The sequence below is a fragment of the Tenrec ecaudatus genome, chromosome 2 (genome assembly GCF_050624435.1).
Source record: "Tenrec ecaudatus isolate mTenEca1 chromosome 2, mTenEca1.hap1, whole genome shotgun sequence".
Classification (NCBI taxonomy): domain Eukaryota; kingdom Metazoa; phylum Chordata; class Mammalia; order Afrosoricida; family Tenrecidae; genus Tenrec; species Tenrec ecaudatus.
In genome coordinates, this window is record NC_134531.1 from 8,722,652 (window position 1) to 8,746,008 (window position 23,357).

A 23,357-nucleotide genomic window follows, 5' to 3' on the forward strand; every position below is an offset into this window, starting at 1 on the left:
CCCTGGGCAGATGAGGCGGTCCTGACCCACCCCAAACACTCGGCGAGGGCACCGTGCGCAAACAGCCGCAGCCAAGTCGCTCCGCGGGCAGGGCTAATGAAAGCTGGTGAGGACCTGCCTCCTTGGCTTCCAGTGCCCCAGCTTCTGAGCATCCCCGACCTGTGCTCAGCCCTCCTCCCCGGCCCGCGATTCTCTCCCGCGGCGCGCGCAGGAGGCCGTGCCCATCCAGGACCTGGGTTCAGAGTTCCCCCGGAACAGCCGTCCTCCAGGCCCGCCCCTGGACCCGCGTGTCCCAGCCAAGGCGCGCGCTGGAGGCCTGCCCGACTTAGATCTGCGGCCGTCCCTCCCCCCCGAAAGTCCCCGCCCCTCGCCTTATGCCCCGCCCTCCCACTACAAGCTCCGGAGCGGCGCCTCTTCCTCCTCTAAGATCCCTTCCTCTTGTCGCGGACTTCGACTTCCTACCTCCGCGCCCCACCCTCACCCCTGGCCCTGTACTCCTGTCCCCGCCCCTTGCCCCTCGGACTCCTCTTCCTCTTTCGCAAACACAGGCCCACCCTCCCTGGTCATGGCCCCGCCCCTTTACCGTGGGCTCCGCCCCCTGCTGCGGGCGTGCTGGAGACGGCTCTTCTTAGGCCCCGCCCACTGCAACGCGCCCTCGGTCCTGGGCGCTCCGGAGTCAGCATCCTCGAGAACACTGCGCTCCGTCCAGGCCCGGGCCCTAGTCCTCAGCGCGGGAAAGTGCCCGCTCCCTTTCTCCTCGCAGACGCCGCCCTCGCCTGCGGTGCCCGCGGAGCCTGCGCCTCCCCCTACCCCCCGCGCCACCGCCCAGGCCCGGCGCACGTGGGACGCCCGGGGCCCCAGCCTGGTCCTTCTAGAGATGCTGCGAGCGCCCCGCTGCCGAGCCGTGCGTGCCCTGCTGCGCGGCTGCTACCGCGAGGTGCTGCCGCTGGCCACGTTCGCGCAGCGCCTGGGGGCCGAGGGCTGGCACCTGGTGCGACCTGGAGACCCAGTGGCCTTCAGTAAGCTGGTGGCCCAGTGCCTGGTGTGCCTGCCCTGGGGCGCGCCGCCACCGCCCAAGACCCTCTCCTTCTGCCAGGTGGGCCACCCAGGACAGGGAGGGCAGGGCTCTGCGCCTCGGGGCCCCGCGGGGGAAACAAAGGCAGCTCAGGGGGCTCCCTCTCCCCGCAGGTGTCCTGTCTGAAGGAGCTGGTGGCCAGGGTGGTGCAGCGGCTCTGCGAGCGGGGCGCGAAGAACGTGCTGGCCTTCGGCTTTGCGCTGCTGGACGAGGCCCGCGGGGACCCGCCCATGGCCTTCACGACCAGCGTGCGCAGCTACACGCCCAACACGGTCACAGACACGATGCGCAGCAGCGGCGCCTGGGGACTGCTGCTTCAGCGCCTGGGCGACGACGTGCTGACTTACCTGCTGGCGCGCTGCTCGCTCTACCTGCTGGTGCCCCCCAGCTGCGCCTACCAGGTGTGCGGGCCGCCGCTCTACGAGCTCTGCACCCTGGACGCCAGCGGCCTGGGGCTGGGCTGCGGGGCGTGGGGTGGGACCCTACGGGCTGCGAAGAGGCATCGAGATGGCGGGGGTGCAAGGCTCCCCTGGTCCAAGAGGCCCCGGCATCGCCCCCATCTGGAGCCTAGGCAGGCCTTGCGCCAGGAGGAGGCGTCCTGGGTCCCCCTGCGTGGTCCTCCGAATGACACGAAGCCCGTCGCGGTGACACCTGGTCGGAGAACTGGCCCGAAAGCCACCTCCTCAGAAGGCGAAGCTTCTGGAACTCGTCGTTTGTCTACGCGGAAGGCCAGGGCATGTGAAGCTGACCCCTCACGGTGTCCCCAGGTGTACCTGGAAACCAAGCGCTTCCTCTACTGCCCCGGGGACAAGGAGCAGCTGCCCAGTGCTTTCCCCCTCAGCGCCCTGCAGGGCAGTCTGAATGGGGCCCGCAGACTTGTGGAGACCATCTTCCTCGGCGCCGGGCACGCGTGGAGGGGGACACGGCCGCGGCGCCTGCCTCCGCGCTATTGGCGGATGCGGCCCCTGTTCCAGGAGCTGCTGGGGAACCATGCGCGATGTTCTTACCGGGCGCTGCTCAAGACTTACTGCCCGAAACGGGGCTCCGGGCCTGCCACCGCTGCTCGGGGCTTCGAGGAAGACAACCCCCAGCGTGTGGTGCAGCTGCTCCGCCAGCACAGTAGCCCCTGGCAGGTGTACATGTTTGTGCGCGCCTGCCTCCACCGCCTGGTGCCCGCCGGCCTCTGGGGCTCCAGCCACAACAAGTGCCGCTTCCTGAGGACCGTGAAGATGTACCTCTCTCTGGGCAAGCACGCCAAGCTCTCCCGGCAGGAGCTGATGCACAGGATGAGAGTGCAGGACTGCGAGTGGCTGTGGGCGAGCCCAGGTGAGCAGGTCTGCGCAGACGAGGGGAGGGGGCGGGCACCTAGATAGGTGCATTCAAGGGAAGAGAGATGAGAAGGTGTATCCGGGCCAAGAGGTGTCTCAGGTGAGGTGCACAAGGTGAAGGGTGAGGACGAGGTCTACTCGTGTAAGGAGGGGTACAGAGGTATGTCCAGGTGAAGAGGTGCTGCAGGTGAGAGGTGAGAAGGTACACTCAAGTCAAGCGGTGTCTCCGGTGAGGAGAGGTGAGGTGCTCAAGGTAAGAGGAAGAGGAGGCCTACTCAGGTAAGGAGGGGTGCAGACCTGTACAGCACCAACAAGAGAACCTGAAAGTGGGGGTAGGGATGCCAGAAAGAGAAACAGACAGGATGGGATTTTGAGGTCTGATCAGAGAGCAGCCCCGAACAACTTTATCTTCAGTCTGTTTGAGGAGCTTGGCGGGCAAAACCTTAACTTGGTGCCTTGTTCCTAGGACTCGGTGGGTACGTTGAATCTAAGCCAGTACCGCCTATCCGCTGATGTGTTTGCTTGTCCTATAGACAGTGACTGCTGTGAAGGGTCACACAAAGCCTGGGACCTCGCCCGAGTCACTGACATCCGGGCAAGACCACTGGCGACTTTGCCATCCTGGCAGCAGGTCCTCGACAAAGAGGTAGACCCAGGTGAATAGGTGTCCTCGGGTGAGAGGTGAAGAGGTATGCCCAGGTTAAGAGGTATGCCCAGGTTAACAGGTGCAATTGGGAGGACAGGTGAGAAGGTACACCTAGGTCAAGAGGCGTCCTCAGGTGAGGAGAAGGGGGGAGGTGTACTCAGGTAAGGAGAGGTGCAGGGGGGCATCCAGGTGAGCAGGTGCTCTCAGGTGAGGATAAGGGAAGAGGTACACTTAGGTGAAGAAGTGCCTCCGTGAGGAGAGGTCAGGCACATCGTGGCAGAAAAGGTAGGAGGTGCACCTGGCTGAGAAGTGCTGAGCTATTTCCCGCTCGTAGATGGTTCCGTCCGCGGTTTCTTGGCCACGTGTCCAATGGGAGTGGGCTGGACAGTGCTCCTCACAGCTCATCGTTGACCCACGGGGCGGTTATTGGCTGCTTTTTTCAAAGTGGATAGCCACGCTTCTCTTCCTGGTTTGTCTTGACCCAGAAAGGCCTCTGGCACTTGTGTGCCTTGGTGACCCCACTGGTGTGTCAGCAACAGTGTCCCAGCAACCCTCAGTCCCACAGGTGTGGCACACTACCTGCTGAAAGACGGGCGGGGGCCTCCCTACAAGGGGCCACCCTCTGGAGGCATGTTGGCTCCCTGAGTGGGAGCTTGGAGAACACTCCGCCCCACCCGCAAAGATTCTCACGGAAATCTGTCTGAAATGGGGGTGGGCACCTCTCCGGGTCTCTGAGGGTTCCAAGAGCCACGAGAGTGAGCAGCTGCGGCCGCCTTACCGAGACACTGCTTGTGTGTGTTACTAAAAATTAATTTTGTTGACCATATACAACAAAATAGACTCGCTTCAGTCATTTCTGGACGTACAGCTCAGCGAGGTTGATGACGCGCTTCCAGGTGGGCACTGTTCTCCCCCTCCCTTAGAGCGTCTCTTCCCCATCGAGGTACGCACTCTGTGCCCCCGGCGTCACTGTGGTCAGGTATGCCCATAGCCTGGTCCTTCAGAGGAGCCACCAGCCGCAGCCTCGGGAGAAAGAGGAGGCTTTCTGCCCATCAAGAGCTCAGTCCTGGAAACCCACAGGGGCAGTTCTACCCTATCCATTGGGTTTGGTTTAGGGTTTCTTAGCCCCCAGATGAGACCTCATGGTGACCTCTCTTCCCTAGAAGAGCATTGTAAACAGGGCCACTATGGGTCGGAGCTGACGCAGTGGCCCTAAAAATAGCTCTTCCCGAAGGTCCTTGTGTGTTTCGCGTTGCCCCTGTACCCCTGCCTCCTTTTCCTGCCTGCCTTGCTCACACTGTTCTATCTTACCCTCCATCATGCCTGTGGGGGTTGCTTTCCTCCTCTGCACCTTTCCTTCATAGGACTGTCCATGCTTTCATGGCCATCTGGACTCATCTCTGAATGTTTTCAGATACAGGGCTCCAGAGGGTAGTGGTTTGGGGGTCAATGAACTAAAGTGAATCTGCCACCACTGGCAGCCTCTGCCCACTCGGGGCCACCTGACCTGGAACGCCCCAGCTCTTCCCGGCCTGTGGTGATGCCGGTGTTGGGCCTTGTACGAAGCAGCTGCGTCAGTGCTGGCCCATCTGGGGCTGCCATCGTGGGGAGCCCTAGAAAGCAGAGCTGGTGTCTCCTGCTGCTGGAGGCTGGAGGTCCGAATTTAGGGGGTCAGCTGGGCCACATTCCATCTGTCCATTAGCCCCCTTCGTCCTCGGAAGAAGAAGGTCTTGATCTCGCCCAGCTCCTGTCATCCTCAGCTTTTCTTGTCATGCCTTGACTTACAGATGGGTCTTCAGGTGCTGCCTCTCCTGGGTGGGACCATATACCTGCTCTTCTCTTTGCTAAGAGAAAGAGGGGCCCAGAACCCACGCTGCTACAATGCCGGGTAACTGACATCAGCTCAGCCTGTGTTCACAGGCCCAGTTGTCAGAACCTCCACACACATCATCACATCGAGTTGCTGCCACCGCCATGCTGCTTCAAGCCACCCCTGCCCGACAGAAATAGCCATCCGTGCCCAGCCCTTGCCTTCCATCTTGCAGTAGCCACGTTAAGACTGAAAAGCAGCAGCGGGATCCATGGAGCCGTGTGTGTGTGTGTGTGTGTGTGTGTGTGTGTGTGTGTGTGTGTGTGTGTGAGAGAGATGGCTGTGAGCCAGAGCTCCCAGGCACCCCCGTATTTACCTTACACGGCTTCTGGCTCTCAGAGTTTGTGCTGTACTTTACTAAGACCCAGTAAGTCAACAACATTGTTTCAACACGGAAGCGGTAGCAGTGTTACAAGTAGGACTCTGGAGTTTTTCCACTTTCTGTGCTGAATGTCTGAGAGGGGGGTGTGGGTCATGTGTATGGCGTGTCTCCAGTGGGACCACAGGCCTCGATTGGCCCGAGGCTATGTTACTGGACAGCGTGGATCTTGTGAAAGTGCTGGGAAAAGTGAAGGCCCAGATTCAAACTTACCACAGCGTTCCTCTTAGTAAACCTTCACCAGATCCAAGACAAACAAAGACAAGCATCCCGGATGCGGGAAGCCCTCAGCATGCACCCAGTACAGATGCCTAACGGAGCCCTCCGATTCACTCATGGGCAGAGTATAGAGGAGAAAACGCTGAGCCAGTCATCGTGTGTGATTATGACTGGTGGGTCAGTCTGTCACTGTTGCAGGTTGGACTGCAGAGGCAGGGAAAGGACCACGATCGGGATGTGTACACGATTTCAGATTCACAGAAAGATTTTGGGATTTGTCCTGCCTGCTGTGATGGCCAGAGTCTAATCAAGACCAAGCGGCCTTGCACCATCACCGGGCGCCCAGTCTTTAAGTGAGATAATAGGCAGCTGTTTTCAGTAAGTTATTAGGGACACACCCATGTTATGAGTGTAAACTTGAGGGCCAGGGACCCCTCCCCAGCCTTGTCTGAGCTTAGCCATGTTGCTGGTTTAGCAGTCAGCAAGCACTGGGGCAGTCACACGGGACTTGAATGGCGCCTGAGTTTGTGTCGAATCTCAAAATGGAGTAACGGCCCCCATTGTGGGCCGAGGCCTTCCACAAACGGATTCAGAATTGACCCTCTTAGCCTGGGCGCATCTCACCAGGCCGTTGGGTGGGACCAGGTATGCAGCGTGATCTCTTTCCAGGGCAGCGCACGGTCCCGGCTTCGGAGCACCGTTTGAGAGAGGAGATCCTGACCAAGTTCCTGCTCTGGCTGATGGACACGTATGTGGCCGGGCTGCTCAGGGCCTTCTTTTATGTCACCGAGACCACGTTTCAGAAGAACCGGCTCTTCTTTTTCCGGAAAAGCGTCTGGAGCCAGCTGCAAGACATCGGGATCAGGTATTTAGCACCAGAGCTGTTGAGGATGTGGAGGGGCATACTTACCCATGTGTCTGCTAGGGCATAGAACGAGACCGCTGCAGTATGCTCCCAAAGCTGTGTCCCCCGTGCCTGTGTACCTCATGGCAGGGCCGGACCCTGCTCCGTGCTGGAGACCCCGGGTAGAGGGTCCTGCTCCCAGCCCTAGCCACACTGAGTCTCTGCTTTCTGACCCGTCAAGTCCGAGCATCTGTGAGATGGGGCCTGGACCCAACATCTAAGGTGGAAGTCGGGGACAGTTCCATGAAACTGCAAGACGTGGCTGTGTGTTGGGTGGCTACTCTGGGCCTAGTAGCCCTGTGGGCGCTGCGGGCTGCCGGCCCTCGACCTGAGCGGGCCTGTGTCGCAGGCAGCATTTCAGCAGGGTGCAGCTGCGGGAGCTGTCGGAGGCCGAAGTCCGGCGGCACCAGGAGACCAAGCCCTCTCTTCTCACCTCCAAACTCCGCTTCGTTCCCAAGCCCCAGGGCCTCCGACCGATTGTGAACATGGACTATGTCCTGGGGGCCAGAACCTTCCGCCGAGAAAAGAAGGTGACCACGCTATATTCTAGCTGTGGACACAAATTGTGGGGACCCAACATTGGGGTGGCCTAGACAAGGGGCCACAGGGTGGGCAGGTGGGGACCAAGCCACACTCACCCTGGAGGGGGGACGTTCCTGGGCAAGGGGAGGCAGTAGCAGGATGTGTGGCCCCCGGGCTGTCTCGGAGGATGCCAGATACACTGAGGGCCACAGTGAGCAGCTGGCCATGCCCTGGGACCCCGTGCTTTGTGACCCTGCGCTCTGGGACCCTACCTCTTGTGGACGTGTAGCACGCCCTATGACCTCAGCGCTCTGGGACCCTGTTGAAGAAGAGCATATCTGTGGGCCACAGTGGCCTGGGTGGCTGTCTTCATGCCCGAGGGTCCTTGGCTGCAGCCACATTGCCTGGCAGGCAGCAGTAGGAGCTTTCTGTCCCCAGGGAGGCAATGTGGTTGGTGGCAGCAGGGTCTGCTGGGTGGAGTCTCGTCCTCTGGATTGAGCCCTGAGTTTGAACCCATCCACTGGGCATGGTCTCTTGAGGGGGGCCAGCCGGTGCTCCCATCAGTCCCTGGGGTCCTGGAGGGAATGAGCGGGTGGTGGTGGTGGTGGTGTGAGGTCTCAGGGCAGGCTGGGGTGGATCCTGGGGTCTCCTGGAGCTTGGCAGGACAGCTGGGGGGGCCAAGGACAGCAGGGTACTGTGGCCCAGGGACCAAAAGTGACCTGTGTCTGCCCCGGCTTCCTGTCCTCCCAGCACCAGGCCCGGCATGTCACCTCACAGATGAAGAACCTGTTCAGCGTGCTCAACTACGAGCGAACCCTGCGACCGGGGCTGCTGGGGGCCTCCATGCTGGGCATGGACGACATCTACAGGGCCTGGCGGGCCTTCGTGAGACGCATGCGGCCTAGGCTCTCTGCCGCAGCCCCACTGCACTTTGTCAAGGTGAGGGGCCTGGGCCTCGGCTGCCGTGCCCAGGGGCTGCCAGCTGAGGCAGCAGACCATCGGAGTGCTGCTGGGTCTAGGCAGGGCCCCAGCTGCCAGGGCTTAGAGTGAGGGACACTCAGGGTGGGGGCTGGGGGTCAGAGGTGGTCTTGAGGGCCCAGTGGCTCTGGTAGTGGAGAGCTGAGTAGGGTCCCAGTCCTGCTCCTGCACCTGACTTTGCAGTGTTTTTAGCAGGCCCCCGGACCAGTGCAAGTAAGTATGTGGGAGTGAACGGGGCCTGCTCTCCCAGGTGGACGTGACGGGGGCTTATGACGCCATCCCGCACGACAAGCTGGTGGAAGTGGTTGCCAACTTAATTAAACCCCAAGAGAACGTGTACTGCATCCGGCGCTACGCGATTGTCCAGAAGACTGCCCAGGGCTACATCCGAAAGTCCTTCAAGAGACACGTGAGTGATGGTGTGTGTGTGTGTGTGTGTGTGTGTGTGTGTGTGTGTGTGTATGTGTGTGACCGGTGCTCTCGGGAGGAGTGGGCGCAGTGCACCCCAGGTGCAGGTGAGGCCGTGGCAGCTGTGGACTTGCAGGTGCTGCTGGTGTCCTGAGTCCGTGTCTCCCTCTGCTCCTTTGGCCGCAGGTCTCCACCTTGGCTGACCTCCTGCCGTACATGGCCCAGTTCCTGGAGCAGCTGCAGCAGGAGGGCTCGCTGAAGGACTCCGTCGTCATTGAGCAGGTCCACAGGGGGCCGCCTCCGCTGGGGGAGTCGGGTGGGTGTAAGCTGTGGCGGGGGGTGGGGTGGGGTGCTTCCTGGCATGGGCTCCACAGGAGCGGAGGGAGGAGAGTGGGCACCCAAGTGGGATCAGAGCTGAGCCCCCCAGAGCCACGCAGCTGGGCACTTCAGGAGGATGTGCTTTTGGCTGTCCCCGCCTTGAGGGCGGACAGGCTGTGTTTGACCACAGGTCACCTGGAGTGGAAGCTCCAGATGTCCACTTGTCTGGGCGTCTCCTGAGTGGACTGTCTAGCCATCAGCGGGCGGACCAGACCACTCACACCTGGTGGCTTTGTGCAGCTTTGCTTGTTGGCCATTCTGGTGCCCGGTGGAAATCCTGCTCACTCGTTGGTGCTGGAGGCCTCACGGCTGACCTCCTGGTTGTGCAGCAGGCTAGGTGTTGGGCTGCTAACTGAAAGGTCAGCCGTTCGGCTCCACCCTGTGGAACGCTGTGGCTGTCTGCTGCTGTAAAGACGGCAGCCTTGTAAACCATAGTTGGTACCGTGTCCCACAGGGTCACTGAGGCTGAACTGAGCTCAAAGTCCAGGGCGTAACCCTTGGCAGGGTGGTGCATCTAGGTGTTGGATTGGGGGGGTTTGGAGGAAGGTGTGGTTCAGGATGCCAGACCCTGGTGCTTCCGATGTCAGGTGGGACTGTGGATTGTAGCCAGGGGTCTGTGGAGTTCAGGTAGGCTGGGCCCAACTGGGGTGCATGGACAACCCAAGGGACCTGTAACTTTTGGCACACATGCTCTGCAGCCACGTTCAATCCCTGGCTCCTAGGCTGCGTCCCTGGGTTCTCACCTAGTGCCCCCTTTCACAGTGAGAACACTGACCCCCGAGGGACGTCCCGTGTCTTGTGACGGCTGCATGGCCAGTGGGTGATGCGGAGCCTGCACCTAGGCCCCTCAGCCCTGCTCACTGGTCTCTTGTTCTGTGTTCCAGAACTGCTCCTTCAATGAGACTGCCAGCAGCCTTTTCGATTTCTTCCGTCACTTGGTGCACAACAACGTCATCCAGATCAGGGACAAGTAAGTATGTGTGACTCTGGCCTGCCTGGACTCGAACCTCTGAAGGTCCAGTTGGCAGCTGAGTGCATGAGCTGCCGGTACCACCCAAGGGCCCTTCTCGTTGTTGTTGGTGGCACTGACAAGCCGATTCGGACTTGTAGACACACACACACACACACACACACACACACACGTGAACAGAGAGTCCAGATTCATTGTAGGAGAGTAGCTGTCTCAGAGTAGCCGGAGTGGGGGTGGGGTAGGGACACTCGCCCTGGGTTTCGGTTTCAAAGGCACTGTCCAGCTCCCAAGGGGGTCAGCACGGGGTTAGCAAGGGCCCTTTGTTCTTGCTCGGAGTTCCTGTCAAGTCCCTGCTGACTCACGGTGATCTGTGTGTGCAGTGAGGGGCTCTGGGGGGTTTCCAAGGCTGCAGGATCAGATCACTGGGCACCTCTGGACAGGTGTGAACTGCCAACCTTATGGCTCGAAGTCCAACCCTTAACCACTGGTGCACCCAGGGACTCCTGTCTCAATAGGACTGCGATCACAGATGGATGGTGTCTTCAGCCAGGAGATGTGCTCTGGGTCTTTCATCCCTCGAGAGACCGTGTCACCCAGGCCTGTCCGTCTCTCTCCATCTGTAGTCGCAGGCTTGCCTATGTTGCTGGTGTGGGTTCCCATCTGGTGAGCGGGTGCTTTCCCCGCAGTATGCTGGCCAGCCAGAACAGGTGGAGCCCTGGATGACAGCGACCCATGGGTAACATCATGGTAAATAGAGAGAAGGCTGAAGTTCAAGGATTTGATTTGCTGGGCCCCACAGTCAATGCTCACGGAAGCAGCAGTTGAGAGATCAAAGACGTGTTGCACTGGGCAGATCTTGCACAAGCCCTCTCTAAAGCTTCGAAAAGCAAGGATGGCGCTTTGAGGACTGAGGTGCACCCGACGCCAGCCATGCTTTCACCCTCCTCAAAGATGTACAGATACTGGATGCTAAATAAAGAAGATTGAAGAATTGATGCCCTTGGATTATGGTGTAGACAAAGAATTTGGAAAGGACCATGGGCTTCCAGAACAACAAACAGATGTGTCCTAGAGGAAGTATAGCCAGCATGCTCTGTAGTAGCGAGGAGGGAGAGACTGGTCTCAAGTACTTTGGACATGCTGTCAGGAGAGACCAGTCCCTGGGGAAGGACATCATGCTTGGTAAAGTAGAGGGGGCAGTGAAACAGTGGAAGGCCCTCGACAAGACGAATCAACTCTTTACCAAAAGTGAAAAAGACTAGCAACGGACTGTGAGTGCATCTCACTGTCTCAAATCCCTGAGGAACTAGTGGTTTAACAGGCTGGGCTGCTAACCTGAAGGTCAGCAGTTCAAACCTCGTAGCAACTGCCAGGGAGAAGGATGAGACTGTCTGCTCCAATAAAGATGTACAGGCTCAGAAGTACCAAAAGGGGCCACTGTGCTCTGCCCCAGCGTGTCACCGAGGCGGAATGGACCCGTTGGCAGTAGGTTGGGTTTTTCAGAAGGATACACCCCATCCCTAAAGCCTCATGTACACACTCCATTGGGGAATTCCAGCATGCGTGTCCTGGGTCGCAGTCAGACCGAGGGCAAGTCTAAGTCTGTGCCTGGTGAGAGCGTTCTGTGAGACTGCTCACCCTGTACCCGAGTGAGTCCTGGGCTGAGCCTCCTGTTCAGCCGTCTGATGGGTTATTTAGACGTCTTGCTTCACGTTTTGGAAGTTAATGAAGTCGCTATGGTAACTGGACAGCAATTCTCAGCAGCAAGGAGCCCCAGCGGCAAGAGGTTACGGGCTTGGTCGCTGATGGGAGAGTCGTTGGTTGGAACCTGCCTGTCCCCCTGCGGGGAAAGGCTGTGTGGCAGTCTGCCCCTGTAAAGGTCCCTGCCTCGGAAGCTCCCCCTTCCCCCCCCAGGCGGATTTGTCTTGTCCTACGCAGTCTCGGGTCCGGCTCTACAGTGCAGGGCCACCAGGTGTTGGCCTCCACCTGATGGCAGTGGCAGGTGTTGGTTTCAACAGCAGCCTGAATTCGAGGGTGAGGACGTAGCTCGCCACCTTAGCCTCCCCACCTCAGGAGGAGAACTCGGGGAGTAGGGCATGCGTGGCGTACGCTGTGGGGGTTTGTTTACCGATGGTGATGGAGGCTGTTGCCTGTGTGTCTTTTCCCTGGCTTGCTGCCCTCTGACCCACACCTGTCCGCCTCTCTCCGCAGGTACTATGTCCAGTGCCAGGGCATCCCGCAGGGCTCCATCCTGTCCACTCTGCTGTGCAGCCTCTGCTACGGGGCCATGGAGAACACGCTGCTCCCCGGGATTCAGCAGGATGGGTAGGGAGAACGGTGGTGCAGACCCGCCTGCTCTCGGGGCACTAGGTGTCTCTGTGCAAGAATTCTCGTCTCCTGCGTGGGAGACCCTGGTTCGGTTCTGGTCAAGGTGATCCATGCACAGCCACCTCACACCCGTCAGTCGGCTCAGCTACTGAGCAGGCCTCAGCAGAGCTTCCAGACTAGGGTAAACTAGGAAGAAAGGCCGGCAGTCTACTTCCCCAGACCAGCCCTCAAGAGCCCTGTGGGCTACCCCAGTCCCAGTGTACACTGCAGCCCCTCAAGGAAGTGGTGGGGGATCTGGCAGCTGCATCCTGCTCGGTGGCACTCCGGGTGGCAATGAGTTGGGCCAGTGCAATGCAGCTAGGATGAGCATAGATGTTCTGTCTGTGACAACCAGACCACTTGGGGCCCTCTGCTCTGTGTGACCAGCCCTCCAAACACCGTTCCTGACAGTTTACGGGCACAGCCAGGGCTGGGGCTGCAAGCCTGGGTGTTGAATGCCAGAGGAGACTCTCAGTGGTGTGTCTCTCGGGGTGGCTAGGGACCTTGGTCTCACCAATGGAGAGACAGGCTGTGCCAAGGAAGCCAACAGCTGGATGGAAGTCCCCAGAAAGAATGAGGTTGAGGCCAGGGCTACCTGAGTGACACCCCAATGCCCCATCAGCAGTGGGCTGGGTCCGGATGTGGGGTCTCCATTTAAAAATAACACCCTAAATTGTGGGTCACTCTGACTGTATTGACCACCAGCAGACTCTGGAGGGGACCCGATGGTTTTCTCATTGTCATTCTGACTCAGCGACCCTACCAGACAGAGTAGAGCTGCCCCGGGGCTGTCTGAGTGTGTCAATCTTTACAGGACGAGACAGCCTCTGCTGTCTCCCTGGGAGCAGCTGATGCATTTGAACTGCTGACCTGGTGGTTAGCAGCCCGCTGCAGCTCCTGTGATCTGCTAAAGAAATGGGCAGATAAAAGAGACAGGTGTGGTGGGCAGTGTTCCCCCGACCCCCAAGGTCTCTGGCCTTTTATTTCCTGTGCACTTAAAAACATTATGATGGTAGCATAACACATTTGTCATTTCTACCACTGCCATATGGGGATTCGGTGCCATAGTCACAGAGTTCCCGTGTTGTTCAGCCGGGTCCCAGCCCCCTGGCCCCTCCACTGGGATTATCGACATGCTGGCTGGGGGCTCCCCAGAGGCCCCCAGACCCAGCACTGGGCCTGGCTTGGAAATGCCTCTGCCTGTCACCTCAGAGACCTATGTCAGTGCCCCGTGCCCGGCTCCCTATCCCAGGATGGGGGCCTGTGGAATTGTGTGTGGGACGTCCTGGGGAGGCTGACTCTGCCGTCGTCCAAGCGAGCTCAGCGCCCTTTGTGCAGAGACCGCGTGAGAAGGAGACGCCAAACTGATCAGAGTTCTTCTCCCTACCTGTTAGGTTGCTCTTGCGCCTGGTGGACGATTTTTTGCTGGTGACGCCCCACCTACACCAAGCACAAGCCTTTCTGAGGTAAGTAAGCCTGTTCGTCTGTCCAACGACATGTGCTGTCTCAAACCAAACCCATCGCCGTCGAGTCTGTGCCGACTCCCAGCCACCCTACAGGACGGGGTGGAACCGACCCTGTGGGTTTCCGAGACTGTATAACACTTCACAGGAGTAGAAAGCCTCGTCTTTCTCCTATGGAGTGGCTGGTGGTTTCAAACTGCTGACCTTGGAGTTAGCAGTCCAGTGCATAAGCACAACACCACCGAGGCTCCCACGTATATGCTCTGTGCCCTGTAAGTGCTTCTACGTAATCTTCAGACGTGATGCTGTCTGTGTAGCTAGTGAGCAGTTGGAGTTCCTTGTGGGGGGCACTGGGGGGGCTGGGGAGGCAGCAAATGGTTCATGCACGTGGCCACGAGCGGCACAGTAATGGGTTTGAGGGTGCCTCAGAAGAAATGCCTGGCAATCCACTTCCAAAGATGGGGCCACCAAAAGTTCTATGGAGCACAATTCTCCCGACACCCACGGGGCCTCCACACACCGGCATCTACTCGGGACTTTATAAAAATCTTCACGGCCAGTTCGCTGAAGTACATCTCAACGTCCCTGGTCAGTGGCTCCTGCCAGTGCTGGCTGCAGCCTCTCAGGCTCCATAGAGGACGGAGAGGGGCGGGCCGGCCAGATTGCCCCGCCCTCTGCACCACGGAGGGAGCCCATGCGTCATCCCTGGGGGGGGGTGACAGCCAAGATCGGGGGCTTGGCTTGTCCACCTGGAGGTGGAGAGTCTGAGCCAGTGTCCGTGCCGCGCTCTGGTCTCCAGCGTCCCTCCGGTCATAGCCCACTCCTCACACGGCGCTTGGTGTCTGTCTGCCCGGCTAGTTTGAGCAGACATCAGGTGTGATTGGACAGGAGTCTTGGTGGCGCAGCAGTTAAGCTCTCGGCTGCCAACCAGAAGTCAGCGGTTCAAACCTCCGTGGGAGAAAGCAAACTGGTCTGCTTTCATAAAGACTGCAGTCTCGGAACCCCTCCCGGCAGTTCTCCGCCCTCCAGGCTGGCTCCTTAGGAGTCGGAACCGGCTGGACGGCAGTGGGTTGGGTTTTTGCGTTGGTTATTGTTCAGAATGACCTCATTAGCACAGAAGAAAACCCCTCTTTCCAGCCAGGTCCTATCTGAGTCCTGGGGTTAGGATGTCAGCATATATGTTGGGAGGGGGTGGAAGCTGGGGTGCAGTTCCTGCCATGCATGCTCCATGTCCTGCGGTGGCCGCCGCCTCCCTCTGACCTAGGACCCTGGTGGAAGGCGTCCCCGAGTACGGCTGCATGATCAACCTGTCGAAGACGGTGGTGAACTTCCCGGTGGGCAATGGCCCGGGTGCCGCGGGCATCCGCCAGCTGCCCGCCCACTGCCTGTTCCCCTGGTGCGGCCTGCTGCTGGACACGCGGACGCTGGAGGTGTTCTGCGACTACTCCGGGTGAGAGGGCGCTCTGGCCCTTCTTGCTTCCTCAGTCCCCCGGAGACATCCCAGCTCCTGCCAGGTGCAAACGCGCGTGGGGCGGACAGAATGTCTTTCCCTCAGAAAATCAGTCAGAGGCTGGGTTTGGGGAAAGGAAGCTGGTGGGCAGACATGGATGCCAGGGTTCCTCTCAGGGCTCCCTGGGGGCATCTTCACATGGGGATCTCCTGCGCCTGAGGAAGCACCCATCTCAAGGGGTGACCTTGAACAGGAGTCCAACCCTACCCCCCTCCGCCCACAGGCCTATAGCAAACTGGGAAAGAGTCACCCACACACCAAAACAAACAAAATCTTGGGACCTTCTAGGTCAGGGTAGAACTGCCCCTGGGTTTCCAGGTCTGAAACTCTTTACAGGAATAGAAAGCCTTGTCTCTCTCCTGAGAGCAGGTGGTAGTTTTGAACCTCTGACCAGGTGGTTAGCAACCACATGCGTAACCAATGGGCAACCAGGGCTCCTTTCCCCCATTTGCTGGCCTGGGACAGGGGGAGCGCTGGCGGGCGTCCCCGCAGCTTGCAGAAGGCAGCTGCTGTCACAGCCATGGCACAGCCAGCTGGTCCCTTTCCATGTGCCGGTGAACTCGGCTCTGCGAGGTGCCGTGAGGTGGACACGTGTTTAGCACTGTGGGGCACACGCACGTTTGACGGGCTCCCTCCGCTCCCCCTGCTTCTGCAGCTATGCCCAGACCTCCATCAAAACCAGTCTCGTCTTCAACCATGGCTTCAAGGCGGGACGGAACATGCGTCGGAAACTCTTTGCAGTCCTGCGGCTCAAGTGCCACAGCCTGTTCCTGGATCTGCAGGTGAGCACGTGGACGAGGGGGGCCCAGGTCCTGCTGGCCTCCACCTCGAACGGGGAGACATTGGGCCCCTCAGCCCATGAGCTTGGTGTACTGAGTGTGCACGCATTTGATGTGTATGGTGTGGGTGTATGGGAGGAAACCACAAGTATGTGTATGTGTGTGTACATTTGCAACTGCGAGCATGCACGCGTACCTGTATGCCTGGGCATGCATGTGTGTGCCTGAGAATACACATGTACATGTCATGAGTGCACATGGGGGTACCAGGGCTATCTGAGAGCATGCACTGAGTCACCTCTCTGGGGTCGGGGTCTGGCTGCAGGCGGGCGAGCAGCCCCAAAGGTGTACACGTGTGTGATTCTTGTCACTTATGCCACTGGGGGTGGGATGTCCCTTCCTGCTTACACACATGGGGCTGCAGAAGGCACGACGTCCCATGTCACGGGACACGGTGAAGAGACGCTGGGAAGGGCAGAGTAGAGCTTCATCCCGGTGGCAGCAGAGCCGGCTGGACCGTGTATCGGGCCTTCAATCTTTGCCGCTATGAGACATGGCTGCTCTGATCGCCTGAACTGCCTGAGTGCATTCTGGGAGAATGGCTCTGGCTGTTTCTAGCATAGGTTTCCAGACCTGGAATTAGGGGGTAAGTATCCGTGGAAACATTTTAAGGACTCCAGGCTGCTTTTCAGAAACACCTGCCCTGAAATCTGTAATCCCCAAACCAAAAAATACCCCTGCAGTTTTAAGAAAAACCAAACAGGAGTGTGGCCGAATGGGTAGAGAGCGTCTGCGGGAGCACTGTACACTCGTGACATCTGTCCGTGTGGGCACAGGAGTCCTGGCATTACGGCGGTTGAGGTGTTGGGCTGCTAACCTCAAGGTCGGGGATTCGAACCCACCAGCCGCTCTGAGGGAGAAAGATGAGGCCGTCCATTACTCCACGAACAAGCTGGCTGCCATCGAGTTGAGGCCAACTCACAGTGACCTGATAGCACAGGGTTGAGTTTCCGAGACTTTCACCGGAGTAGAAAGTCTCTTCTTTCTCCTACAGAGCAGCTGGTGGCTTTGAACTGCTGGTGTTGCACTCAGTCGCCCAATGCATGACCACCAGGCTCCTTACCTGTGAAGATTCACAGCCTTGGAAGCTATGAGTCCAAACTGACTCAATGCCCTTACCTGTAAAGATATACAGCCTCGGACATCCTGTTATAGGGAAGCTATGAGCTACGACTCAGTGGCCTTGGGTTTGGGCTGGGGTCTCTGGGTCATATGACAATAGCAACTGGAATGCTGGGTGGGGGTGGGGGCAAATTGGTTGAGGGCCGAGGCCCCGGGGCCTACAGCAACGTTGCTCTCCCTTGCCCTGCTGGTGACGGGTAAGGCAGAGGGCTCCCAGGCGTGTCTCACTGTCCCCTCTCCCCTCCTCTCCCCCCCTGCACCCCCAGGTGAACAGCCTGCAGACCATGTACATCAACGTTTACAAGATCTTCCTCCTGCAGGCTTACAGGTCAGACAGTGCAGCCAGGCCGCCAGCAGAGGGCGGCACAGGCCAGGGATGTTGGGACGGACTTGGACAGAGCGGCCACTGCGGCTGTCACTGTGCTCTGTACCAGTGCCTCCAGTGTCTGTCTGTTTATCCATCTGTCTGTCTGTGTGGTGCTCCCGAGGTCCAGGTGGTGGCCTCCTGACCTTTCGGGGAGGATGCAGAATTGTTGAGAGGGGCAGGAAGAGGGTGAGCGAGGGTGTGGGCAGCAGAGGCCTGGGGGGATGGAGCGCCCGTTAGCCAGCCCCTCCTCTGCACCCCAGAAAGGAGCTGCAGAGAGCTAGCCCCCAGGCAGCTGGGGTGGGCAGAGTGGTGAGAGGGAATGGGAGAGGGAGGCTCCCAGGCTGCTGTGTGTGTGCCCATGGTCTGTCGAGACCCACTCAGGGCCAGGAAAGGCCATTTGCGGAAATGGCCCTCCAGGGACACATTTGGCCCACAGACAGCTCTGTCTCCTGGAGACCTGAGCAGTTGGTCAGGGGTGAAGCTCTGGTCCTCCTCCTCCCTCCGTCCCTCTGGGGTGTGGTTCTACACCGCCTGGCAGGACCAGTGGGCCAGGAGCCAGGGTGGCAGGGCCTCTTTGGGCAGTGAGGGTGAGGGGTCCGTGGGCCAGTAGTTTCCAGGTGTGGGCAGGGTCCTCCCAACAGAGCCCTGTCCCTCTTCTGCTCACACAATATCACTTGTCTCCCCTTTGGACCTGGGCTCTGGGGGCGCCGTCCCTCGTGGGACACTGGTCTCCTGTGAAGACCGATGGGTGCCAAGCAGAGCCGGTGCCCATTCCCGAGGGGCACACACAGACTTCCCAGGACCAGGAGCGTGGGGGCGGGAGCCAGCTGCGGCATCATGGTGGTGGTCAGCCCTAGAGACAGCGCCACTTCAGGAGACCCTGTGCTGCCCAGGTGGCTCCCAGACCTTGTCCTGGCCCTTCACCTGGTCCTTCAGCGAGTCTCTAACGCTGAGTGTGGGCACAGGTGGGAGCCATTGGGGAAGTGAGAGGTCCCACTGATAGGGGCTCCCTGGCCCACACTGAGTCCCCAGGCCCTCAGAGCAGCGGTGGGCAGCCGCCCCTGCCCTCTGGGAGGGTCCTCTCACACGGCCCCTCCTGGTCCTGTGCCTTTGGACCAGTGGCCTTTTCTTAGTAAGCTCTGGGGGACCTGTCCTCCCGAGCCTCGTGAAGGAGGTCTCAGGGTACATGTGCCCAGTAGCCAGGGGCTGCTATCATGGACACTGGGGGGTGGGAGTCCCAAGCTCTGGAGACAGAAGTCCTGGTTCAGGGTGGGCTGTGACAGCCCCTCTTGCCTGCCCACTGCAGTGTCTAGCCCATCTGTCAGTCATTTTACCCCGAGGGATGCTGTCCTTCTCTTTGTGACACTGGGAAGCCTTCCTGGGGTGCCCTCGTTAGCATAACAAAGGAGGTTCCCTCATGCCAGGCAGGGTCATAGCTGGCGGGGTATGGGGCGGGGCCGGACTGTATTAAGGCTCAGCATGGATTCTGGGGCCACAAAAATGGGTCCAGCAGGTGGTGAGATCACACACATAGCGGACACATGTGCACAGAGACATGTGCAGCCACATCTTTCACACAGATGCACACGCGTTTACACGAATGTACACAGGCACCCAGAAGCACACATGACCATAGGACCCTGTGTGCACAGTAAGCAGGCAGGTACAAAGAGCTACCCTCATTTGCTTGTATAGATGCATACACACAAGTGCACATGCACACGTGTACACACGCATGGGCGTGCACGCACACGTCGCTGCTCAGCGCCTCTCCTCCCGTAGGTTCCATGCGTGTGTGCTCCAGCTCCCGTTCCGGCAGGGAGTTAGGAAGAACCCCGCCTTTTTCCTCGGCATCATCTCCGACACAGCCACGCGGTGCTACAGCATCCTCAGGACCAAGAACAGAGGTGCGTGGGGCCCGGGTGGGCACTGGCTCTCCTTACCTGCCCCTCATACGGTCACCGTGTCAGGGACCGCCACTGTGGCCTTGCGAAAGGAGAGAGTGGGAAGCGCTGAGTGGCACTGACCCCCACTGGTTGGAGCAGAGAGGGGGTTGCTGGGGACTTTATTCTGCCACCTCCCTTCTCACATGGCAAGGGGGACCTGACCATGCTCTAGACCACTGTCCCTGTCTGGGGTGCGAGTCCCCCACCCGCCAGGTGCTGCGTGCTGGGCCTGGGCTGTCAGGAACCTGTCCATCAAGTCTAGGGAGGGCTGTGTCCCTGGTCGTGGTTCGTTGGTGATCTGATTTTTGCTGTCAGCTCCCTTTTGAAGATTTCCTCTGGCCGGGTGCTGGGTGGCCCTCAGAGGGGCTCCCTGCCTGTCCCACTCAGGTAGCAGTGGGGTCCCTGTGGGGCTGGGTGCACTTGCCCTTAGCCCCTCTCCTGTTGCTCACAGGGACAGCACTAGGCGGCCCAGGTGCCGTGGGCCCCTTCCCTTCTGAAGCTGTACGCTGGCTCTGCCACCATGCTTTCCTGCTGAAGCTGGCGCGCCACCAGGTCACCTACAAGTGTCTGCTGGGGACACTCAGAACGAGTGAGTGCAGGGGGAGGGGGACAGGTCCCAGGCCCCCAGAGTCTGATTGGTTCCACGGGTCAGGGCCTGGGACACACACTTGGATGGCGCTCCCAAGTGGGTGTGTGGGGTTATGGGCCCCACTGTATTCACAGGCTGTCCCCAGAGGGCCAGGGCAGCACTTGGGCCAGCCCACTGCTGGCTCTCACCTCGGGGGCCCCCTGGAACCTCTGATGAGCCTGCCACCCCTGCAGGCCGCCTCGCCCCCCTCCCCTCACAGGCCTGCATTGCATGCCGGGGCTGCACGTCCTCGCACGGGTGGAGGGCAGAGCGTGTGCTCTGCTGTCTCAGCTCAGAGTCCCCCCGGGTCGTTTGCCCACAGCCAAGATGCAGCTGGGCCGCAAGGTGCCCAAGGTGACGATGGCCCTATTGAAGGCCGCCACTGCCCCAGCCCTGCACGGCGAGTTCAAGACCATCCTGGACTGATGCCACCAATGCCTCAGCCCTCCATGGAGGCTCAAGACGGCCCTCCGTCAGCCAGTGACAGGTGACAGTGAGCCGTTGGGATGAGGGGGTCCAGGGGCGGGGTAAGGCCTGAGCCTGTCCCTGTCACTCTCTGTTTGGGGTCCCTCACTCACCCGCTTTGTCAAGGGGCTGTTCCAGAGAACTGAGTCTCAGAATCAGCCACCAGCCCCCTGTTATCGGCACAGTGGCCCAAACTAGGCCACCTGCCCGCACCTGGGAATACCCGGACCCATCGGTTTATAGGGCTAAGGAAGGGCTGCATCCAAAGTCCACCCCAAATCCAGCTTCCCTGGCAGGCAGAGGCTGAGTCAGTGACTCAAGTCCTGCCCCGCCTGGCCTGGAGCCTGGTACCTGCACCCTGTACCCTGCCACCTGCCCAGGACACTCAGTGCTCTCCTCCCACCCCGCCTTGCCTGCCCAGCCTCACCCACAACTCTGGGACCTCATCCTCCAGCCCTGGAGACTGGTGTCACCTCCTCATTGGTCACCTCGCCCATGTTTGTGACCCTGTCCCACCCCTACCCCTGACCAGCCTTCCTAGGCCTGAGTTTGGACCCTTCCATCCACCCTGCTGCAGCCCACCCATCAGAGCCCTGGGACCCACATGGCCTCTGAGGACTCTGACCCCATACAGGCCAGGCCAGCCCCCTCGGTGTAGTCTGGGGGCACAAGTATTCATGTGCCATGGGGGTGGGCTTCCTGACATGAAGGAAATTGGCCTCTGGCAACATGTGTTCATCCTCTTTACATGTCTTGTCATGCTTTCTCATGAACATGTTGAAAAGCCAGTCGTCACGGAGTCAGACCTGGCTCGTGGTGACCCTGCATGCACATCAGGGTAGGACCGCACCTGCGACTGCCCCCCACCCCCCCGGGTGACTGGGCCTTTCCTCTGAGCTACGTCTGGTCTGGGTGCCCTGGGACCACCTGCCACTCGGCCAGTCTCACTGAGCCATGAACGTGTGCATCTCCGGGTGGGGGATGGGGAGAGCGATGATGGTCCCACGAAGTGTGCACGGTCCAACCTATGGGAGGTGACGCCATGCTGTGGGACGGTGCACTGCGCCCCTGCGGGCTTCCGAGACCCACTTTCCAGGGATCTTGGAGCACGGGCTCGCAGGTCACACCTGGCCACATCTCTCAGAACCGGAGAATCAAACCACAGTCCCAGGGTTGCTTCAGTGGCCTGCGTCCACAGCTTTGGACTTCTGGTGTCCAGCTGTAACGGGGGGTCCAGGAAGAAAGCTTGCCTGTGGCTAACACATGGCGCGGCCCCTTGTTAGCAAGCATCCGGGGTCAGAGGTCAGAATCTGACTCTCGGGGTGAGCAGAAGTCCAGGGTTCACATGTAAATTTGTCACCGTGGAGGTTCCACATGACCACGGCCAGAGAGTGGTTGAGTGACCCGCTGCTGTCCAGGGTGAGAGGTGAGGGGTCATTCAGGTTGTGGGTCAGCGTGCGGGTCAAAGCGGGTGTAAGGGTGTGGTGGGCGTCTGCACACACTGGGCAGGCGTCTGTGTTCCTGAGTCTGAGCTCAGATGGTTGAGGGGGTGGTGGGCCCTGGGGACCTCACTGGGGCAGGCGAGGTAGGTCCTGGGGACCTGGCTGGGGTTGGGGTGCTGAGAGGAGATGGCCCTCGTCCCCTGGGACAGCCTGTGGACAAGGAGGGAGGCTGGGCAGCAGGAAGTGGCAGCCTGGGCACCTCCTTTCCTATCAGGCACACTTGCGACCCTCCCAGAGGGTAAGGGGGTTCTGTTATCGGAGGATTGGGGCTATGGAGGGGGCTCAGCTCAGGGTCACCTGCTTCTCCCAACTGTGCCCTGTCTGTCTGTAGCAATGGTGCTGTGTCCTCCTGCCCTGTCTGTAGTAATGGGTACTGTCCTCCCGCCGGACTCCGTGCCCTGTCTGTCTGTAGCAATGGTGCTGTGTCTTCCTGGGCCATGCGCCCCACCATCTGGGCCCTGGGCTTAGCCTGTTCTTTGCACCTGTGTCCAGTGCACCTCATGCCTCTGACCACATGCCTGGTCACACCTGCTTCTGCTCTGGGGTGTCTGGAAGAATGGGCAGAGAGGGGCTGAGCTGGTTTCGGGACACAGGCCAAGCGGGGCAGGGTCTCAGTAGGACTTGGGGGTGGGAGGTGGAGGCAGATGTCACTGTCTCACGGGCAGGGAGCAGCTTGAACTTCCAGTGCGGGGTCCTGTGGGGGCTGGGTTCCCATGTGTCTTCACGTCCTGGTCACTGTAACCAGAGAGCCGGATGGTGCGACGCCCACTCTGACCAGGGGACACTCACCGGGGGCCCTCCATTGGGTGGCTGTGGTAGTCACCTAATCTGGTGTCAATTTAAGGATTAAGTGTATAGGGCTGGAGTCTAGGCTGTCAATCTGGAGATAGCCAATGAGACTTCTGTGTGGGCTTGGCCTTCTGAGAATTTTGGGAAATCTGGGACTTCCTCCTTGGAGGCGGAAGACACTTTTCTCTCTCTGATCCTCCCTGGGAGACATTGCAGAAGACAAGCCGCATAGACGCAACCAGACCTCGGAAGCCGGAGAAGCCACAGAGAGACCGCTGCCAGCACTGAGATGCTTACACCACCCCTGGACCCAAAGACTTTCTACCCACTGACTTGTGATTGTCCTGCCTTTGGCTTCATTGCATGTGTTTCGTGAGTCTGAAGAGGACATCAGATTGGTATCAGACACATGGGCTAATATCAGACTTCTGGCCTTGGACTGGACTGAATTGGGATGTTTTCTCAATGTTCAATTCCTCTTGTACATAAACTTCTCCCTTATATACATATACGTGTTTGTGAATTTGTTTCTCTAGTCTACCCGGACCAACGCAGTGGCCCACTGCTGGAGGCTCCCGAGTGACTTGTTCTCCTGTCTTCTTCCATTCACACCACTCAGGGCAGGTGGCCTCCACTAGGGCCACCCTCCTCCTCCCGGGCTGGAGGAAGCCTGCTCGGACAC

At 59.6% G+C, this 23,357-nt stretch overlaps 1 protein-coding gene across 1 annotated transcript; it reads left to right on the forward strand.

Annotated features, from left to right (window-relative positions):
• Window positions 1–859: 859 nt before the first annotated feature.
• On the forward strand, window positions 860–23,096 carry TERT (telomerase reverse transcriptase). The gene is made up of 16 exons (XM_075540862.1): window positions 860–1,096; window positions 1,189–2,401; window positions 6,187–6,382; window positions 6,771–6,951; window positions 7,694–7,882; window positions 8,172–8,330; window positions 8,516–8,611; window positions 9,592–9,677; window positions 11,889–12,002; window positions 13,439–13,510; window positions 14,772–14,957; window positions 15,673–15,799; window positions 17,245–17,306; window positions 19,128–19,252; window positions 19,743–19,880; window positions 20,242–23,096. The coding sequence occupies exons 1-16, from the start codon at window positions 878–880 to the stop codon at window positions 20,343–20,345; spliced, it is 3,267 nt and encodes a 1,088-aa protein (XP_075396977.1). The 5' UTR covers window positions 860–877; the 3' UTR covers window positions 20,346–23,096.
• Window positions 23,097–23,357: the final 261 nt, after the last annotated feature.

Bases quoted from the DNA above. Each gene is read 5' to 3' on its own strand.
- TERT (XM_075540862.1), top strand. From the start codon at position 878: ATGCTGCGAGCGCCCCGCTGCCGAGCCGTGCGTGCCCTGCTGCGCGGC. The intron at 2,402-6,186 runs GTGAGCAGGTCT...ATCTCTTTCCAG, and splicing joins GTGGCTGTGGGCGAGCCCAG to GGCAGCGCACGGTCCCGGCT. The intron at 8,331-8,515 runs GTGAGTGATGGT...CTTTGGCCGCAG, and splicing joins GAAAGTCCTTCAAGAGACAC to GTCTCCACCTTGGCTGACCT.